The sequence below is a fragment of the Nipponia nippon genome, unplaced genomic scaffold (assembly GCF_047370975.1).
Source record: "Nipponia nippon isolate SJK-2023a ecotype South Korea unplaced genomic scaffold, ASM4737097v1 scaffold_1, whole genome shotgun sequence".
Taxonomy (NCBI): Eukaryota; Metazoa; Chordata; class Aves; order Pelecaniformes; family Threskiornithidae; genus Nipponia; species Nipponia nippon.
Genome location: NW_028262290.1, coordinates 166,090,631 through 166,105,650, shown reverse-complemented (window position 1 = coordinate 166,105,650; position 15,020 = coordinate 166,090,631). Strand labels below are relative to the sequence as shown.

The 15,020-nt window shown below is 46.5% G+C and overlaps 1 protein-coding gene across 8 annotated transcripts in view; it reads right to left on the bottom strand.

Moving 5' to 3' along the window:
- The window catches only part of PTH1R (parathyroid hormone 1 receptor), a 152,020-nt gene that overhangs the window by 41,823 nt on the left and 95,177 nt on the right, over positions 1-15,020 (bottom strand). For all 8 annotated transcript variants that reach the window (XM_087732126.1, XM_087732117.1, XM_087732103.1 and 5 more), the window contains 3 exons: positions 11,211-11,305; positions 8,023-8,209; positions 4,847-5,000 (listed from right to left, as the gene is read on the bottom strand). In XM_087732126.1, the coding sequence (XP_087588252.1) occupies positions 4,847-5,000; positions 8,023-8,209; positions 11,211-11,305 (436 nt within the window). The remainder of the gene's footprint in view (positions 1-4,846; positions 5,001-8,022; positions 8,210-11,210; positions 11,306-15,020) is intronic.

The following is a 15,020-nucleotide window of genomic DNA, read 5'->3' as shown; positions in this document are numbered from 1 at the left end:
AAGCACCGTCTATTTCCTCCTAACTGTTAATCACCTGTCTATGAAAAATATGTGTGTTCTCCGAACTACTGGCTGAGCTATCAAAGGCTTAAATGTATATACCTTTGTTGATATCAGTGGTGATATTCCAGTTTATATCAACTGAGAATCTTGCCATGGTGAGAGGCTGACATGCCTGGTACCTGCCTGCGAGACAGTGGATGTTGACCCCCTATTGTGAAGCTCTGAGTTTGAAAGACAGATTGTTTCAGAGGTTTAGATGCACTTGACACGTACTTGTTTCTCTCTAGCCTGTCCTGCACTTCAGAAGAGACACTGTTCCCATCATACTAATCCTGTGCTGTTTTCTAGGTTTCTAGCAACAATAAAATATACAGGAGAAAATAGTTATACCTAAAAAATTCCTGTGTGTGGATTTATTGTGCCCTGTGCACTGCTGCCTCACTCCGTTCAGGCAAGCTTAGGAAAAGGATCTTTGACATTTTCTGCAAAACACACAAAGCAAATTCCTGGCACCAGTTTTATTGCTACATTTGTCTTTCTGCGTCTCTTACATAATTTTTTTTTTTTTTTGCATTGTGAAAAATCGTAAATGTTCTTGAATTTTCAAAAAGTGGTATAAATCCTCCCCATCCCTTTCCTCTGCACCATTTTTAGATTCTCTCTACATCAATGTAAAATGGAGTGCTCAGGCCATCAGGTAATTTCTAGAGTTCAATCTTTTCCTCCCACTCTGGTAAGCTAGTCTTTCAACTTGGAGAGTCAGAAGGCTTAGCTTTGCCTCCAGTATCTCTTTTACTTTCAGAGGGTGACTTTTTTGTGTCTCCACTTGAAAGTCCTGGTCTGTGATGCCCCAAGACTGACAATCCTTCCTGCTGAGCACTCACAGTGCCCATTGATGGGCGACCCACTAACCAGAAAGTCAGGACTGATGTCCTCAAAGTCAGACATCTAAAGATATCCACAAACAGCAAGATACCCAAGAGGATGCAGCTCTGTGAGCAGGAAAGTCACACATGATTAGCTGCATCATAGAATCATAGAACAGTTTGGGTTGGAAGGGACCTTGAAGATCATCTAGTTCCAGCCCTCTTCCATGGGTAGGGACACCTTCCACTAGATCAGGTTGTTCAAAGCCCCATCAAACCTGAACCCTTTCAGGGAGGAGGCATCCACAGCTTCTCCGGGCAACCTGTTCCAGTGTCTCACCACCCTCACAGTAAAAAATTCCTTCGTAATATCTAATCTAAATCTACTCTCTTTCAGTTTAATACCATTACTCCTCATCCTATCACTACACTCCCTCCCCATCTTTCCTGTAGGTCCCCTTTAAGTACTGGAAGGCTGCTATAAGGTCTCCCTGGAACCTTCTCTTCTCTAGGCTAAACAACCCCAACTCTCTCAGCTTGTCCTCATAGGGGAGGTGCTCCAGCCCCTGATCATCTTCATGGTCCTCCTCTGAACCTGCTCGAGCAGGTCCATGTCTTTCTGGCATCTGGCCAACCCACCAAGGAAAGGAAAGTGAGTCTCCAAAAAGCCTGTGATCTCCTGGATGGCTGTGAGCACAGACAGATGCAGGCATGGATAGATGCATGCATGTCCTCCCCTTTGCACGTATGTACCCCACGTGCACGACCGGCGTGACGCAGGATGAACCCCACCGGGTGGTGATGCCGTGAGTGACTTCTACAGAATCCACATTGTATGCGCTGTGCATTTCCAGTCAATACACACAGTGTGTACAATGCAGGTGCTATAAAGTCAGGTATCTCCCCATCAGCTGGAAAAAGTGCAAACCTCAAGCTGGGCAAAGTCTGGTGGCCACCCCAACCCCCTTGCTCTTCTCTGTTGCTTTTCTTGTGTGCGTGTCTCCTAGCGGTTGGAAAAATGGCCCTCATACATGTGTCAAAGCTGTGAGTAAGAGAGGTGGTTACAAAGCAACTGCTAGGAGAATAAAACTTATGAATAAAGACCTTATGTAGGTCTGGAGAAATCTGGTCTCAGTTCCCTGCTATTTGAAAACCTCTCTGAGGAACAATGACTGTGTTTTTTCAGTCCTTCTGTGTCACAGTTTCCTCATATTAAATAGGGCTAATAATACCCTCTTATGCCTCTTGCCCTGTTAGGTACGAATACTTTCAGGCAAGGATGATTTCTGCTTAGATAAACACGCAGGGCTCACCAACACGAGTATTTGGATCTAAGCACCTCTAACAGTAACACATCGATCTATTTGTCTTTTCCAGGTCTCCCTGCAATCCTCATTTGCACCGTAGCTGAAAGCCAGTGCAGTCCAGCTGGCGCAAGGGGAATTAACATGGTGTGAAGGAAAAATGCCAGTGGAATCAGCTTGGGTTTTCTAGCTATTGGTCATGCTTCTTAGACTTCCTTCATAAAACAGCTGCAGGGAACTTGAAGTCTGCTGGGGAATTTATTGTTGCCCATAATATCGTTATTTATTTATTTTTGTTGGGTGCTGGCAAGGAACAAGTTCCTTTCTGTCATCAGTGTCTCCCTTGCAAGAAGGGCGCTGCGGACTTTCACGGAGCTGTGCTCCCTTGTGCCAGTGAGGATGTGGACTGAAAAGACTCGACAGAAATCTTTGGGTCTGACATCAAAGAGTAACTATACGTTCTGGTTTCCTCAGTAGTCTGGAAATGAGATGTTGTAAGGTGATTTTTGCTACCCGCCCCCACCTTGGAAATTTCCAAGCAGGATAAATGCACCGCTGTTTATTGTTACACAAGCAAGAAAAAAAAAATCCCAGCTTTTGGGGCAAAGTTGTCTTTTCTGTATCTATGTGGAATGTCATAATTATTTATCACTGATTCCCTGTCATTCATCGTTGTGGTATGGGCAGGATCCAGTGCCCACTGCAGGGAACTGGAGTTTTTCCACTGACTCCAGTGGGTCTTGGATTGGGTTGCCCTTCCCAGTGCCCAAAAGCTATCAAAACAATACGTCTGTGCGGGTGTGTGTGTACATTATCATGCTAATCAAAACAAAGCAAAAACAAATGCAACTGGAGGGATCCTATGTTCTCATTCCAGAGGAATTTAAATTGAGCAGCCTCAAACTTTTGGAAGCACATAGATGGTTGGTGTTGTGACAGGTGTGACTTCAGCTTTGTGGTTGCTCTGATAAAATGATTATACTCTGGCAGTGGTTGGAAGAATTAATGAGAGGAACCCATGCCTGTCAGACTGTTTTCCTTTGGCTGCATTACGAGCAGCATCAAGTTGTTTTTTCTTGTTAAACATATGGCATTATTTTTCAACTGCTTCCTTCTCTTCCAGAATTTGCTTTGGGGAATTGCTTCTTTAAGTCTGCTCTGTACAGTTTAGTGCCATTCTCTGAGAAGCAAATTTTACTTGCTTGAAGGTTTGGAAGAGGGTGGGGGTTTAGGGTTTTTGTTTGTTTGTTTGTTTGTTTTAGGTTTTTGTTCATTTGTTTTAAAAAAGACATGACACCTAAAGTCATCTCTGTCTCACAGCAGCTGAGGTAAGAAATACCCTGTACCCCAAAAATATCTTTATTTATTTATTTTCCCCCAAATCTACCATCTGGCTGGGACTAGACTTTACCTGAGAGATGAATGCCCACTTTGGGACTCATATTTATACCTCCTGTCTTTATCATGACAGGACCAGCAGTTTCTGACCTACGCACCAGCTGAACATGAGGTTAGCAAGGAGCTTCTGGTTCCCTTCTGCCCTGTATCACACTTGGGAAGGAGGAAGGCTGGAGAGGGTCCTGCGGGCTGTGTTACTGAATCCCTTGCTTACTCTCACAAAGCAAAAACCTATAATCGGTTCTGCACTATCTGGCTTGCTCAGAGCTCCATGGTTAGAGACAGCAGTTTTCTTCCAGAAGAAGTCATGTGCTGGAATGGGGATGGTGTGGTGCACACATTAATCTTGTCCTAAAATGCAGTCAGGATGTGGCCAGGTGCATTTTGGACCTGGAAACTGGTAACCATATACACCTCTGAACAGGTTTTTCCTGCTGTAAGCTCCTTTGTAGACCTACACCCCATTATTCTTAGTTACGTCCTCGAGGATCATCTAATACGTTTCCGGTTCTCCCTTACAGTCCACACAGTTCACACAACCGTGGGCAGTTGTTTTATTGTCCTCGGCCTGCCAGCACCTCATTACTCCTTGCAAGCCAAAGCTGATGCCAGAAGGGAACAGAAAGCACATTCTTGTCTGAAATGTGTGTGCCCACAACACCTTCCACTAATGAGCACCTTCCCTGCACCCACATCCCACCCCTTTCTCCTTACTCCAGGAAAAGATGCCCAAGTTAAAGAAAAGGAAAAAAAAAAGGCATCCCCACAAATTGCAGGTTTCTACTGGTGCTCCAACACTCGTGAAACTTCAGGAGCTTTTTAAAGCAACGGAGATCTGAGGTAGGAAATCAGAGCTTAGGTCTGCAGTTGGGAGCAGATGCTCACAGCCTCACGCAACTTTCCGCCCCTCCAGCCCAACGCCTGTTTCTCAGCAGGAGATACTTGGCAGTGATGGGAATAACTCAGAGACTGCACTAAAATCGGCTGTCACATGCACACATCTGCTGCCCTGGAAGGATGGCAAGATGTGTTGTCCCTCCAAGCCTGGGCTGATCCTTCCAGAGATCCTGGAAGTGCCACAGTGTAAATACCACAATTTAGAAATGATAAAGGCTTCACCAGAGAGTTAACCTGTCCTTGCAAGAGTCACTGTGTCTCTGATACTCACCCTGCCGCTGTCCCCTCCCCTATATTTATGTATATGCACTATCTGCTTCCAAGACTAACTCCAACAGGCTTCTTACAGGTCAGCTGTAAGGAGCAGCCATGACTTACCCCAGCCAAATAATGTGAATCCCCAAAGATACTTCTTCTCTGAGAAAAATGCCATGAAGATGAGGCTGTGGAGATAGAGCCCTTCCACCAGAATCCAGTAGTAATTGGTTGCCAGGAAGTAGAGGAAGAAGGTAACCGCTACTTTACAGCCCACCTGCAATGACCACAGAAAGACAGGGTTATGTAAGGAACATGGTGTGAAGTTCTTGTTCTACATAAAGCCATAATTTACCAAGATGGGCTAGAAAACAAGATGGAGAAAGGAAAAAAATAAATCGGAAAATTCTGTTGCAGGGCTTTTACAAAGGGGAAAAATCAGTGCAAGAACAGAAGAGATGAACAATTGAGAAGAAAGCTTCCCCTCAGCCTGATGTCGTGTCTCCAATAGCAGGTGAGTTGGGATATGTAGGATGACAGGGCACATGTGGAGAGGTGCTGACCTGATCCTACTCTTCCCCAACCCCACTGATGAGGCGCTCACATGCTTTCTAGGACAACTGTGCTTCATCTTTTCCCTGTGGTTCTTGTCCAGGTTAGAGGACAAAGGGCCGTGGCCAAGTCACCTTGGTCTGGGTGACCTGGTGCAAGTCACATCACTTGGAAGTATGACTCCCTCCTCAGCTCATGGAGAGATAAAAGGCACCGTGCTGAGGGTGAGTCACGCCATCCTGTCATGGACTCCAAGACAGGGTCCTCCAGGGCTGCCTGTCTTTCCTCAACAAGTGTGAAGACACCCTAGATGGCTGCTGTAGGCTTTGGCAACTGGTTCTGCAAGAGCAAACCGAAGATGGAGGATTTCTTCCACAAAGACAAGGTGTTTTCTGAACAGACCTGAGCTGCAAGGTGGGAGACCTGGTAGAGACTTCCAGGACACGCTGATTTTAAATGGGCGTGTTAGCTGAACTCTCACTCTGCACCGACCTGCAATCCTTCGCTTTCTTGAGAGGAAAACCCTGACTGCGACTCAACCCTCCCCTGCCCTTCTGGCAGAGCAGGACAAAGCTATCCTTGTTCCAACATTTCTCAGCCCGAGTAGAGAAAGGCTGCAAAGTAAGGATGCCTCACAGGGTTAACTGGTACAAAGGGACACATAATGCCATCTCTTGTCAATGTGGAAATGCTAGGACTCTGCGTAGTCCAGTTTCACAGGAAACTTGTGACTACTGAACACATCCCACAGCAGCAGCACATCTCCATGCTGCTCCTTACTTTGAGAGGAATACAAGTGACTTGCAGAAAATGTTAATAATAAGTACCTTGTAAATAAAAAAAGCATTTTTTATGCTGGCCCAGCTTTTATGCTAATCCTTTGCCAATCAAAATGAATATGCACATATTATATACATATACATGTATATATATATATAACATATGGACACTTTTACACCCATTTTCTTTTACAGACAAAGTGATTTAAAAGAGAAGGAAGATCAATTAAAAATCCCCATCCAGGGTTAATAATAATTTTTATATTTACAAAAAATCACCATCTACCCACACACAGAGAGCATCAGGCAACAGTTGGAAATCTCCCACTTCACTTGGAAACAAAAGAAACACATTCATTGTCGCCTTCATTACTTGTTTGCCTTTCAATTTGGCAGAATGGGAAATGGCATTAAAATGTTAATATTCAAAGAATGCAATATATTATCCCAATTATTCCTTATAATGAGTCCAGCCCAAGGAGAAACAATGCAGCAAAACATTTTGTGTTCTTTCCAAAAAGGGAGTGTTTTGAAGTGTGCTGAATGCTCCAGCCAGAGACTCACCAAATTAATGAAATGGATCTCTGAAACGGGAAGGAAACACGATAACATATTTCCATTTGGGGGGACTTGCATGCACAGTGGGACACTTCATATATGCTGATTTTATGCAGGGGTGTTGGTGGCCAGGTCCCTGGTAGTAGCACAAGCTGTGAAAGACTTGAGAAGCTGAACGAATACACAGGCAGAAAGTTTGTTGCCACATTGTGAGAGCCTCTCCACTAGGATGTCTGAGCTAGCTCAGATTTTTTGTGTGCATTGAAGGTAACCCTTGATCCAGACTAAAATCTACCTCGTCTGCCTCTGCAGCATCCAACAATTCATGGATGATGAGCTATCATACCTGGGATTCACCATGAGAAATCTGTGATGAGACCAATGACAAGGAGAGCAGACAGCCTCAGTGAGTAGGGACAACTTTGAAACCTGCGGATGGGCTTCACCTCCCCCAAGCACATGGACAGTGCAGATGTCTCCATCTGAGCTTTCCATACAGTGAAAAGAACCATGTACTTCTGGAGACAAGTTCACCTGACTTCACTTCAATTTTTATTTTAGGATGTGATGTATCATACTCATGACTCGACTGGCTGTGTTGACCGTACTGACTCAGCTGACCATAGATGGAACCTGAGGTGACTAGCCTGAATGAAGGTGTCTCCCTTGTAGACATCTGCTTTTTGTAGATGAACCCTACCCTTTCTTATGATAGCTCATAATTCCTCCATTGGCCCTTCTAAAATGCCTTTTTTCAGAGATGGGAGTGATAAATCACAACAGGAGCAACCAGCTATGGTTTGCTGCAAAATTACAGTGAGGTGAGATGCTGACCTTTTTCCTCACAAGCTGCCTCTGCTCTGGCTCTGGAGTCAGAGCTGAGAGCCTCCCAGGACACGTTGAACTGTAGCTTTGCTACATCTGGGCAGTCAGTCGGATGGCACAGATGATACAGCGCAGTGATGCCTCCATGGGTCATACAGAGAGAAGCTCCAGGTGGAAAATCTGCCAATTTCACTTTGTGGTGAGAAAAGTACATGCTGTGAAACACAAGCACTGATGTGCCTTGTGCTGGGATAGCCAGGGGAGCTTCCAGAGGCATACGCTTTAGCAGGCATCAGGGGAGGTATTTAAAATAGTAGTTGTAGATGGGAACCAAAACCTCAACCCTGGCTTTATCTTTGAACACCATGGGGAACAGCTCTTCCTCAGCTCTGGGGCTGGGCAGTCTTTCTGGGCCGGTGGGTTGAGAGGGAGTGAGAAGCGATGGGGAGAGGCTGTGGAGGGTGAAGAAAGGGGAGGACCTGGTGTCCCTCAGTAGGGTGGAGAATCCACCTGAAAGAGGCGAGGTATTGAACAGAGGACAGAGGCGTGAAGCGCAGAGGGGCTGAGTGCTCTGGCGATACTCACAAATTGTGATTTATCCGCGGGAGGTGCTTCAGTGATGGATTTCAAGTCTTCCTCTGAGATCCGTTCCATCTCCTCCAAAGCTGACCCAGAGTACAAGACTGCGTCCTTCACGAAGATGCTCACGGCTCTCAGCATGAAGGAGACAAACAGGTGCATGTGGATGTAGTTTCTAGTGCAGTGCAAACGCCTGGAGGAGGAGACAGAGAAGGATTGGAGTAGTTTAGCCCATCTGTTGGACAGACTCAGGATCACCTCTGCTTCTGAAGATCCCCAGCTCCTCTCATCAGCACTGTGCCACCATGGGGAAGCAGCGCTGGTGCCGCTGCTGCCCTGTGCTCACGGTTCACCCATGAGGTTGGCAAATTAATTAATACCTACTCCAAGGGTTTGGTTGCAGCACACTGCTGCTGACTTTGCATTAGGACAATGCTGTGCTTGTACTCATTAAGTTCCTTTATTTCTGACTGGGAAATCTTGGAGAGAATTAGGGATGCATTTTGCCTGTGCTGGGCATGGGTAGCGAGCATGCATGCAGTTGGCAGTGAGTTTACATCTGGAGGATGGTGTGCGTGCAGTGCACATGCAGCAGGACGAGGGTATGTGATACGCAGTCTGTGCTCAGTGTGTGCAAAACGGGAGTGCAGTGTGTGTGCAGTGCACATGCAGTGTGTGTGCAGTACATGTGTGATGAGTTTGCAGGTGCAGGACACTGTGTGCGCAGTGGACATGCATCTGGAGGCAGTTGAAGGTGCATTCAGTGTGAAGCATGCGTGAAATGTGTGCACATCTGAAATACGGGCTGAATGCAGCTGGTGCACAGCCAATGTGCAGGGTGTGTGCCGTCAGCATGCATCCAGTGTGCAGTGGCCATTCAGGGAATGTACATCTGGTGTGCAGTGCCTGCGCAGTGCGAGTGCAGTGCGAGGCACGTGCATTCCTATGTGCGGTGCATGCATGATGAGCACGTCCGTGTTGTTCAGTGCACATGCAATGAGTATGCATCCGAGGTGTAGTCATTTTCCAAGATGTACAGACAGAAGGCAGGATACATACACAGTGCTCACTGGTACTAAAGTGTGTATCCTGCGTGTGTCCCTTTCACTGTTAAGTCCATCCTGCCAACAAATCTACCCCTCTCAGAGTCAAACCCTGCATTTAAAGCTTCACATTTATCTGCACTTTGTAGACTACAAAGGCTACAGAACTTGTGGCCACTAAAAACCTTGCAGAGGTTGTTGTAAACTGCTAATCTTTGTGCCCAGTTCAAATTTAGTAGCAACTATAGTAGTAACTATAGTGTGCTGGGCTGTTTTCTCTGTTTGCCGTTAGAGACACTATCCATTGCTTGGTCATATCGAGCAGTTTCTGGGCTCCACCCCAGCAATGGCAGCAATGACCCCACAAATGCTGATTGTAAAGCGCTTTAAGATCCTTTTGGGGAAAAGCTGGATAGTAGGAGGTGAATGGGTTAGACTCATATCTATGAGGCGTGTTTTAGAAACAGTGATCCTGCCTTTGGGGAGAAGAAGGAGCTAACTGACCTGCTGGGTCCCCTTCTGTCCCCTATAGCTCTGTTGCCTGGCTAGCCATGCATGAATCTATTAATGAGTTTATACTCTCTTAAATCCCCATATCCAATAATGGAAATAAAAAATAATAGCTGTGGTATTTTTTTCTCCTTTGTGGGAGATTGTCACAGTAACAACAGTTGTTTCCTATGCTATCATAATACAAATTACTCCAAATGGAACTGCTGAGGTATAAATGAAGATGGGCTTTGCTCTCTGCATTTGAAATGTAGTCAGTGAATCTCTGGATTATATGTTATCTGGAATAAAATCTGGCTTGGTCCCTGTGGCTGCTTTGATCCTTGGGACAAAGTTGCTCTAGCATAGTCATCCATGTAGTCTGTGTTGCAAGTGAGGTGCTCCGACTATGTGATGAAAGAGAGAGCGTGTCTCCTGAAACTAGGAGTACGCTTGCATAGGTGGACATTAAATATTTTAACAACCTTGCCAGTGTCCAGCGGGAAATGAAACAGGGGGGTAAGGGCTGAGAGGGCAGGAGGGTGGTGGCAGGGATGGGTGCTGGGACTACATCATGTGAAGTGCCTCCAGGAGGGGTCTGCAGTCCCCTTTGGCTTGTGTGTCACAGATTCAGGCGCTGGGATGCTCTGCCATCCAAGCAAATCCCCTGCCCTTCTTTTGCTCACTGCAGAGTGGTCTGAGCACTTTTAGAGCCAAAGGCCACACATTTTATTCCCAGTAGTATGTGTCCAGGGCTTAGCTTGAGCTTGTACGGTGGGAGCTGCTGAGTTCATCTGCAGACACCACATGGCTGTTTGCTGCGTGGAGAATTTTCCTCCACAGCCACTGTCTGGGTCCTGCTGTCTGCTAGGAGAAGTCATTGCCAGCCACTGAAGAGAAGCCAATCTGGGGCTCAGGGGGCTGGGACTCAGCACCCAGCTCCACCTGCAGCTTACCAGGTATGGTTTCCCAAAGGACCAACTTCTAGCTGTGAGTGAGACCTTTCAGCCCTCCCTTCCCCTGTTCTCTACAGCAGCGAGGAGATGCAATAGCCAGGTCTGAAGGCTGGATGATGTGGGTTCAAAATGCTAATTAGGGGTCTACATCCCTTGGCAGGGGTAGTGGAAGGGGAGGGCAGAAAATCAGAGTTTAGGAGGGTGAGCGGTCTTTTTTGGCTCCCTAGGTACAGCATGGGGAGATTGGAGGAGTCAGTCCGGTACTTTTACAATGGCTAAGGTCCTCTTCAGCTGGCCTGTCCTTCATGAATATTTGTGTTTAGAGTGGAATTTCCCTTGTGAAACCTTAGCTATCTAAAAAGTAGCCATCTAAATATAAGCCTGTCATCTGCAGGGGTGATAGGGACAGAAAACCTTAGATAGTCTTCCAAGGGCGACAAACCTCTTCCTGGAGATGCCTCTTTTCCCATTTCCTACAAGGAGGGTCTAGAAAACTCCATTGCAGGCAAGTGGAAGAAGTTCAAACATCCCACCCACCATCCGCCAAGAAGTTTGACATAAGTGGCACTAACACAGCCCAAAGCACAGATGCAACCTCTTGTGGCTTGCTAAAGAAGCACATGCCACCCCAGTTTTATCCTTTAGGAAAGCCTGAGGCTTTTCCAGTCTAGTGAGAACTTGCTTAGGTAGAAACAGAGCCGCCTACCTGAAGTATCCCAGGATAAGGACAGCAACTGTGAGGGATCCCAGAGAGATGGAGTATCCAACAGTATAAATCAAATAGAGGCGATCAAAGACCTCCTGCAGTACAAATGATGGAAAAAATAGCGTCACATTAGAACGCGTCCTACTGCATCGTAACACAACCGTGGTAGCAGCACAGAGATACAGGCTATCATACCTGCTGGGGTTGCACAGCTCTGGGTCTGGGAAACCTTTAGCAATCACACTTGATGTCACCTTTTTGACATAAGAGCAGCTTGGAAAGCGTTATTCGTCTTTCCTAATGACCAGGGGGAGCCAGGAGTTTTGCAAGGGACTAGTGATGGAGTTGGGTTAATCCCGTGCCTGGGAGTTTTGCAGCATTTTCACCCCAAAGGAACCCAAAGCGCTTTACAAACTCTCAGCCAAATCCAGAGATCACTTGGCAACTTTTGCTTGAACAAAATGCCCACTGACCTGGGATTTTTGCTGGAACTGTAAAATTTAGCCATAAGGCTATGCCATACCATTGCTGAATGACTGACGTCCAGGCTGGTGGAGTGGCAACCCACCACAGAAAACATGGGGAAGATATACTTTGGCTGTGGGATATGAGAAGAAATCATCTGCATTTAGTTTTCTTTTTTTTTAAATCAAAAGCAGCTTATGACTGTGGCTATCCAATCCAGACTCAACTTTAGCTTGCCAAAGTCCCATTGGAAAAGGCCCTGTCACAAGAGAGCTCACAGTAATTAATCCTGTAGTAGGTTTTAGTTGTCTTGGCCCTCTGTATTTTAGAGTTGGGCTTAGAAACGCTGAGCTTTCCGTTAAATATTGAGATGCTTTTCTTCATCCTCTGCTGGGGCATGCAGCTTAACTCAGGAATTACTGAATATCTGCCTGAAAAGGGTTAAAATGCCTGCTACCATCCTTGCTTGTACCACCTTTCATCATCTGAAATCAGAAATAAACCTCGAAGAAACCAACCAATTCAGCATCTTTCTCCTTGCTCCCTCCTCCCCTGCCTCCCGCCTTTCCCTCACCCCACCCGCTGGGTTGCAATAACATTAGTAACGCTGGGCTCTGAATGACAGCTCTGATTTTGATTTGAGTCTAGAAATGCTGTCCTGGAATGTGAAACCTCAGCCCTATTACATCAGAATCCCCAGATATGTGAATGTTTCTTTGCGGTTTCCATTGGTAGAGTGGTGCGCTTGCCAATATTAATCTAGCATGTGTGTATGTACGTATTTATATATATCTCTCTCTATATATCTGTGGAGGCAGCAGGCATTAAAAAGCCAATGTGAGCAGATTCGAGAACTTTAGGGGGAAAAGAAAAAAGCTCTTTCCCTTCAAAGCCTGGTGCGCTTTTCCCACTGCCAAACTGGGATCCTCTTTGAACTGGAAAACATTTGCCTCCATGGTGAAAATTTAAAAAAAACCATAAAAATCCTACTCCAACTTTAAGATTCTTGGTAATTCGGCAGTTGTGAGGTGTTACTATGCCCAGCTGAACAAAAGTGTCCCTGAGCCCCATTCAGAAATTTAACCGGAAAGATCCACGTTCCTACCGGACAACACCACCGTTGTAGCAGCAATGGCCTTGGGAAGGGCCTGCTGATTGGCTGGCAGGACGTTTTTGGAGGCTGTGGTTAATTCCTCTGATTAACCACAGGGCCTCTTTTTGAAAGGATGGCGAGTCAAAACTGCCAAGATATACACATGCATGCATGCATGCACGCTGGTGTGCCTGCCTGCAGACATAGGTGCCACAAATCTTACTTGGTGTCGTGATGGGGAGCCTTCAGGGAAGGTGATTTTTTGGATGGGGTGCTTAGGTCCTTGGGGAAATCCTCAGGAGCAAAAGGTTGAGGTTCTCCAAAAGGCCACACAAGGCAGCCCTTGGGAGGGCAGCTCATGCTTACTAGTTCCTAGAGGTGTTTGTCCTCAGGAATGGTGAGACCTGGATTTACCCAGGAGGGAAAAAAAAAAAAGCTCTAAAGGCAATTCCAGGTCTCACTCATGTCCTAGCACAAGGGAGGTCCCAGCTTGGTGGAAACTGCAATGCTGAATCAGGAAAGGTCCTCCAGGTAACAAAATATTGAGTCATCTGCCAGCTGAAACAACCACCTCCAGGGTCTGAGAACCCTCTTTCTGGAGCTGAGATGGATGGGAGTTTAAATAATTCACAGAAGACCACAAAGGTCATGCATGACAAAGCCATGGACACAACCTGGACCTCCATAGTCTCAAGACAGTGCACTACCTACTAGATCATCCTGCTACAGCAGGAGCTCTACCTGATGTCTCTTATAAATCCACCCTGAAGACAGACTGACTGTCACTGGTCATCCACTGACCTGTTGGAAGAAGCAACGCACTCTTCAAAAATCTGGCCTTGCCACACCATGAGACCCCAGTTTAAAAGGTGTGATACTTTAACCAGTGTCATTTAATTTGAATTCTGCAGTAGTCCTTCACTGTTTCAACTGTGGACACATATGCACTGAAAAAAAGAAAAGCTGAAAAAAAGCTAAAGGAAAACCAGAAGGATAAAACCCCAGTGTCTATGATTCCAGGGGCTGGGATTATCAGCAAAATATTGTAAAACTCACAGTACAGTACCAAGTATAGGGAACATCAGTTTCAAAACTGGTGTCCTTGAATGTTGCCGTCTGCCTACTCCATCCCATGCCCTGCTGGGATGAGATAATGATGGGGAAGATGTGGGATGGATCTGATCCCCCCTTTCTTCCCATCTCTTATAGCTTTCCTGCGCCTCTTGCATCTGCCATCTCCCTAAAGAGTACTCAACTTGTCCCCTTCCCTGCCAACAGGGCCTGTAGAAGAATGTTCTGGAGGCCTTCCCTTCACATGGCTGAGCCAGTCATGGTTGCTTCTGGAGGGTGCTGGGCAGGATGAGGCCCCCTTCATGTGGCTGAGCTGGTTTTGGGGTTGGTGAAATCACTTCCCATCCAGTCATGCACCATGCATGTTCTCTAGGTCATGCTCTGTGGTGCTCTCAGGCAATGCACAGCCTCAAAGTGCTTCCTTTCTGCCATCCTCTCGGGCCACACATTGCAAAGCGCCACCAAACCACAGCCACCTATCTTGTATAACCAGGTGAAATGATCTGTCCGCAGTGAGCTAGCCCACCTGATCCTGCCTTCCCGACCTCACTCCAACCATAACTCAGAGACTGAACCGCAAAAAATGTAAGTACTATATCAGATGTATTGCATGCTGAACGTGTAACAAGATCTCCCTTTCCCCCTCCCTCTTGGTTTGGTGGGAGACTTCCTCTCCGCTCCCCTTTGCATCTCAGCTTTCCACCAGCCTGGTCTCAGGGTAGAAACTTCACAGCAGCCTGGTGGCTTTGGCAGAACAGGAAACCAAAACAGAGCTGGAGATGGCTTCTGCATGAATTCAGAGAGTGCATGGAAAAAACAAAATAAACAAAACCTAGCCACCATGGGCATCCATGGGCTGGATGTGCCCCCCTCCCACAAGGGTCCCTGCATTCCCCACTCCTTGTGGTTTGGACGTCTTCCAGGTGTGTGACCCTCAGAGCAGCTGGCTGTTAATTTTCATACTGTGCTCAGGGCTTAACCCGACTCCTAATTTGTCCGCTTCCACCAACGGGGAGATAATTTGCATTGATCTGAATCCAGAGGAAAACTGCTTTCCTCTGCAGGACAGCTCAGAGCTACATCAGAGCACCAAGCGTGGGGTTTCGAGGCCCCATCCATTGCGAAACCATGGCTGTGCTTTCACTCTGGCATTGCAGCCAGCTGTAGGACAGTCTGTGTGA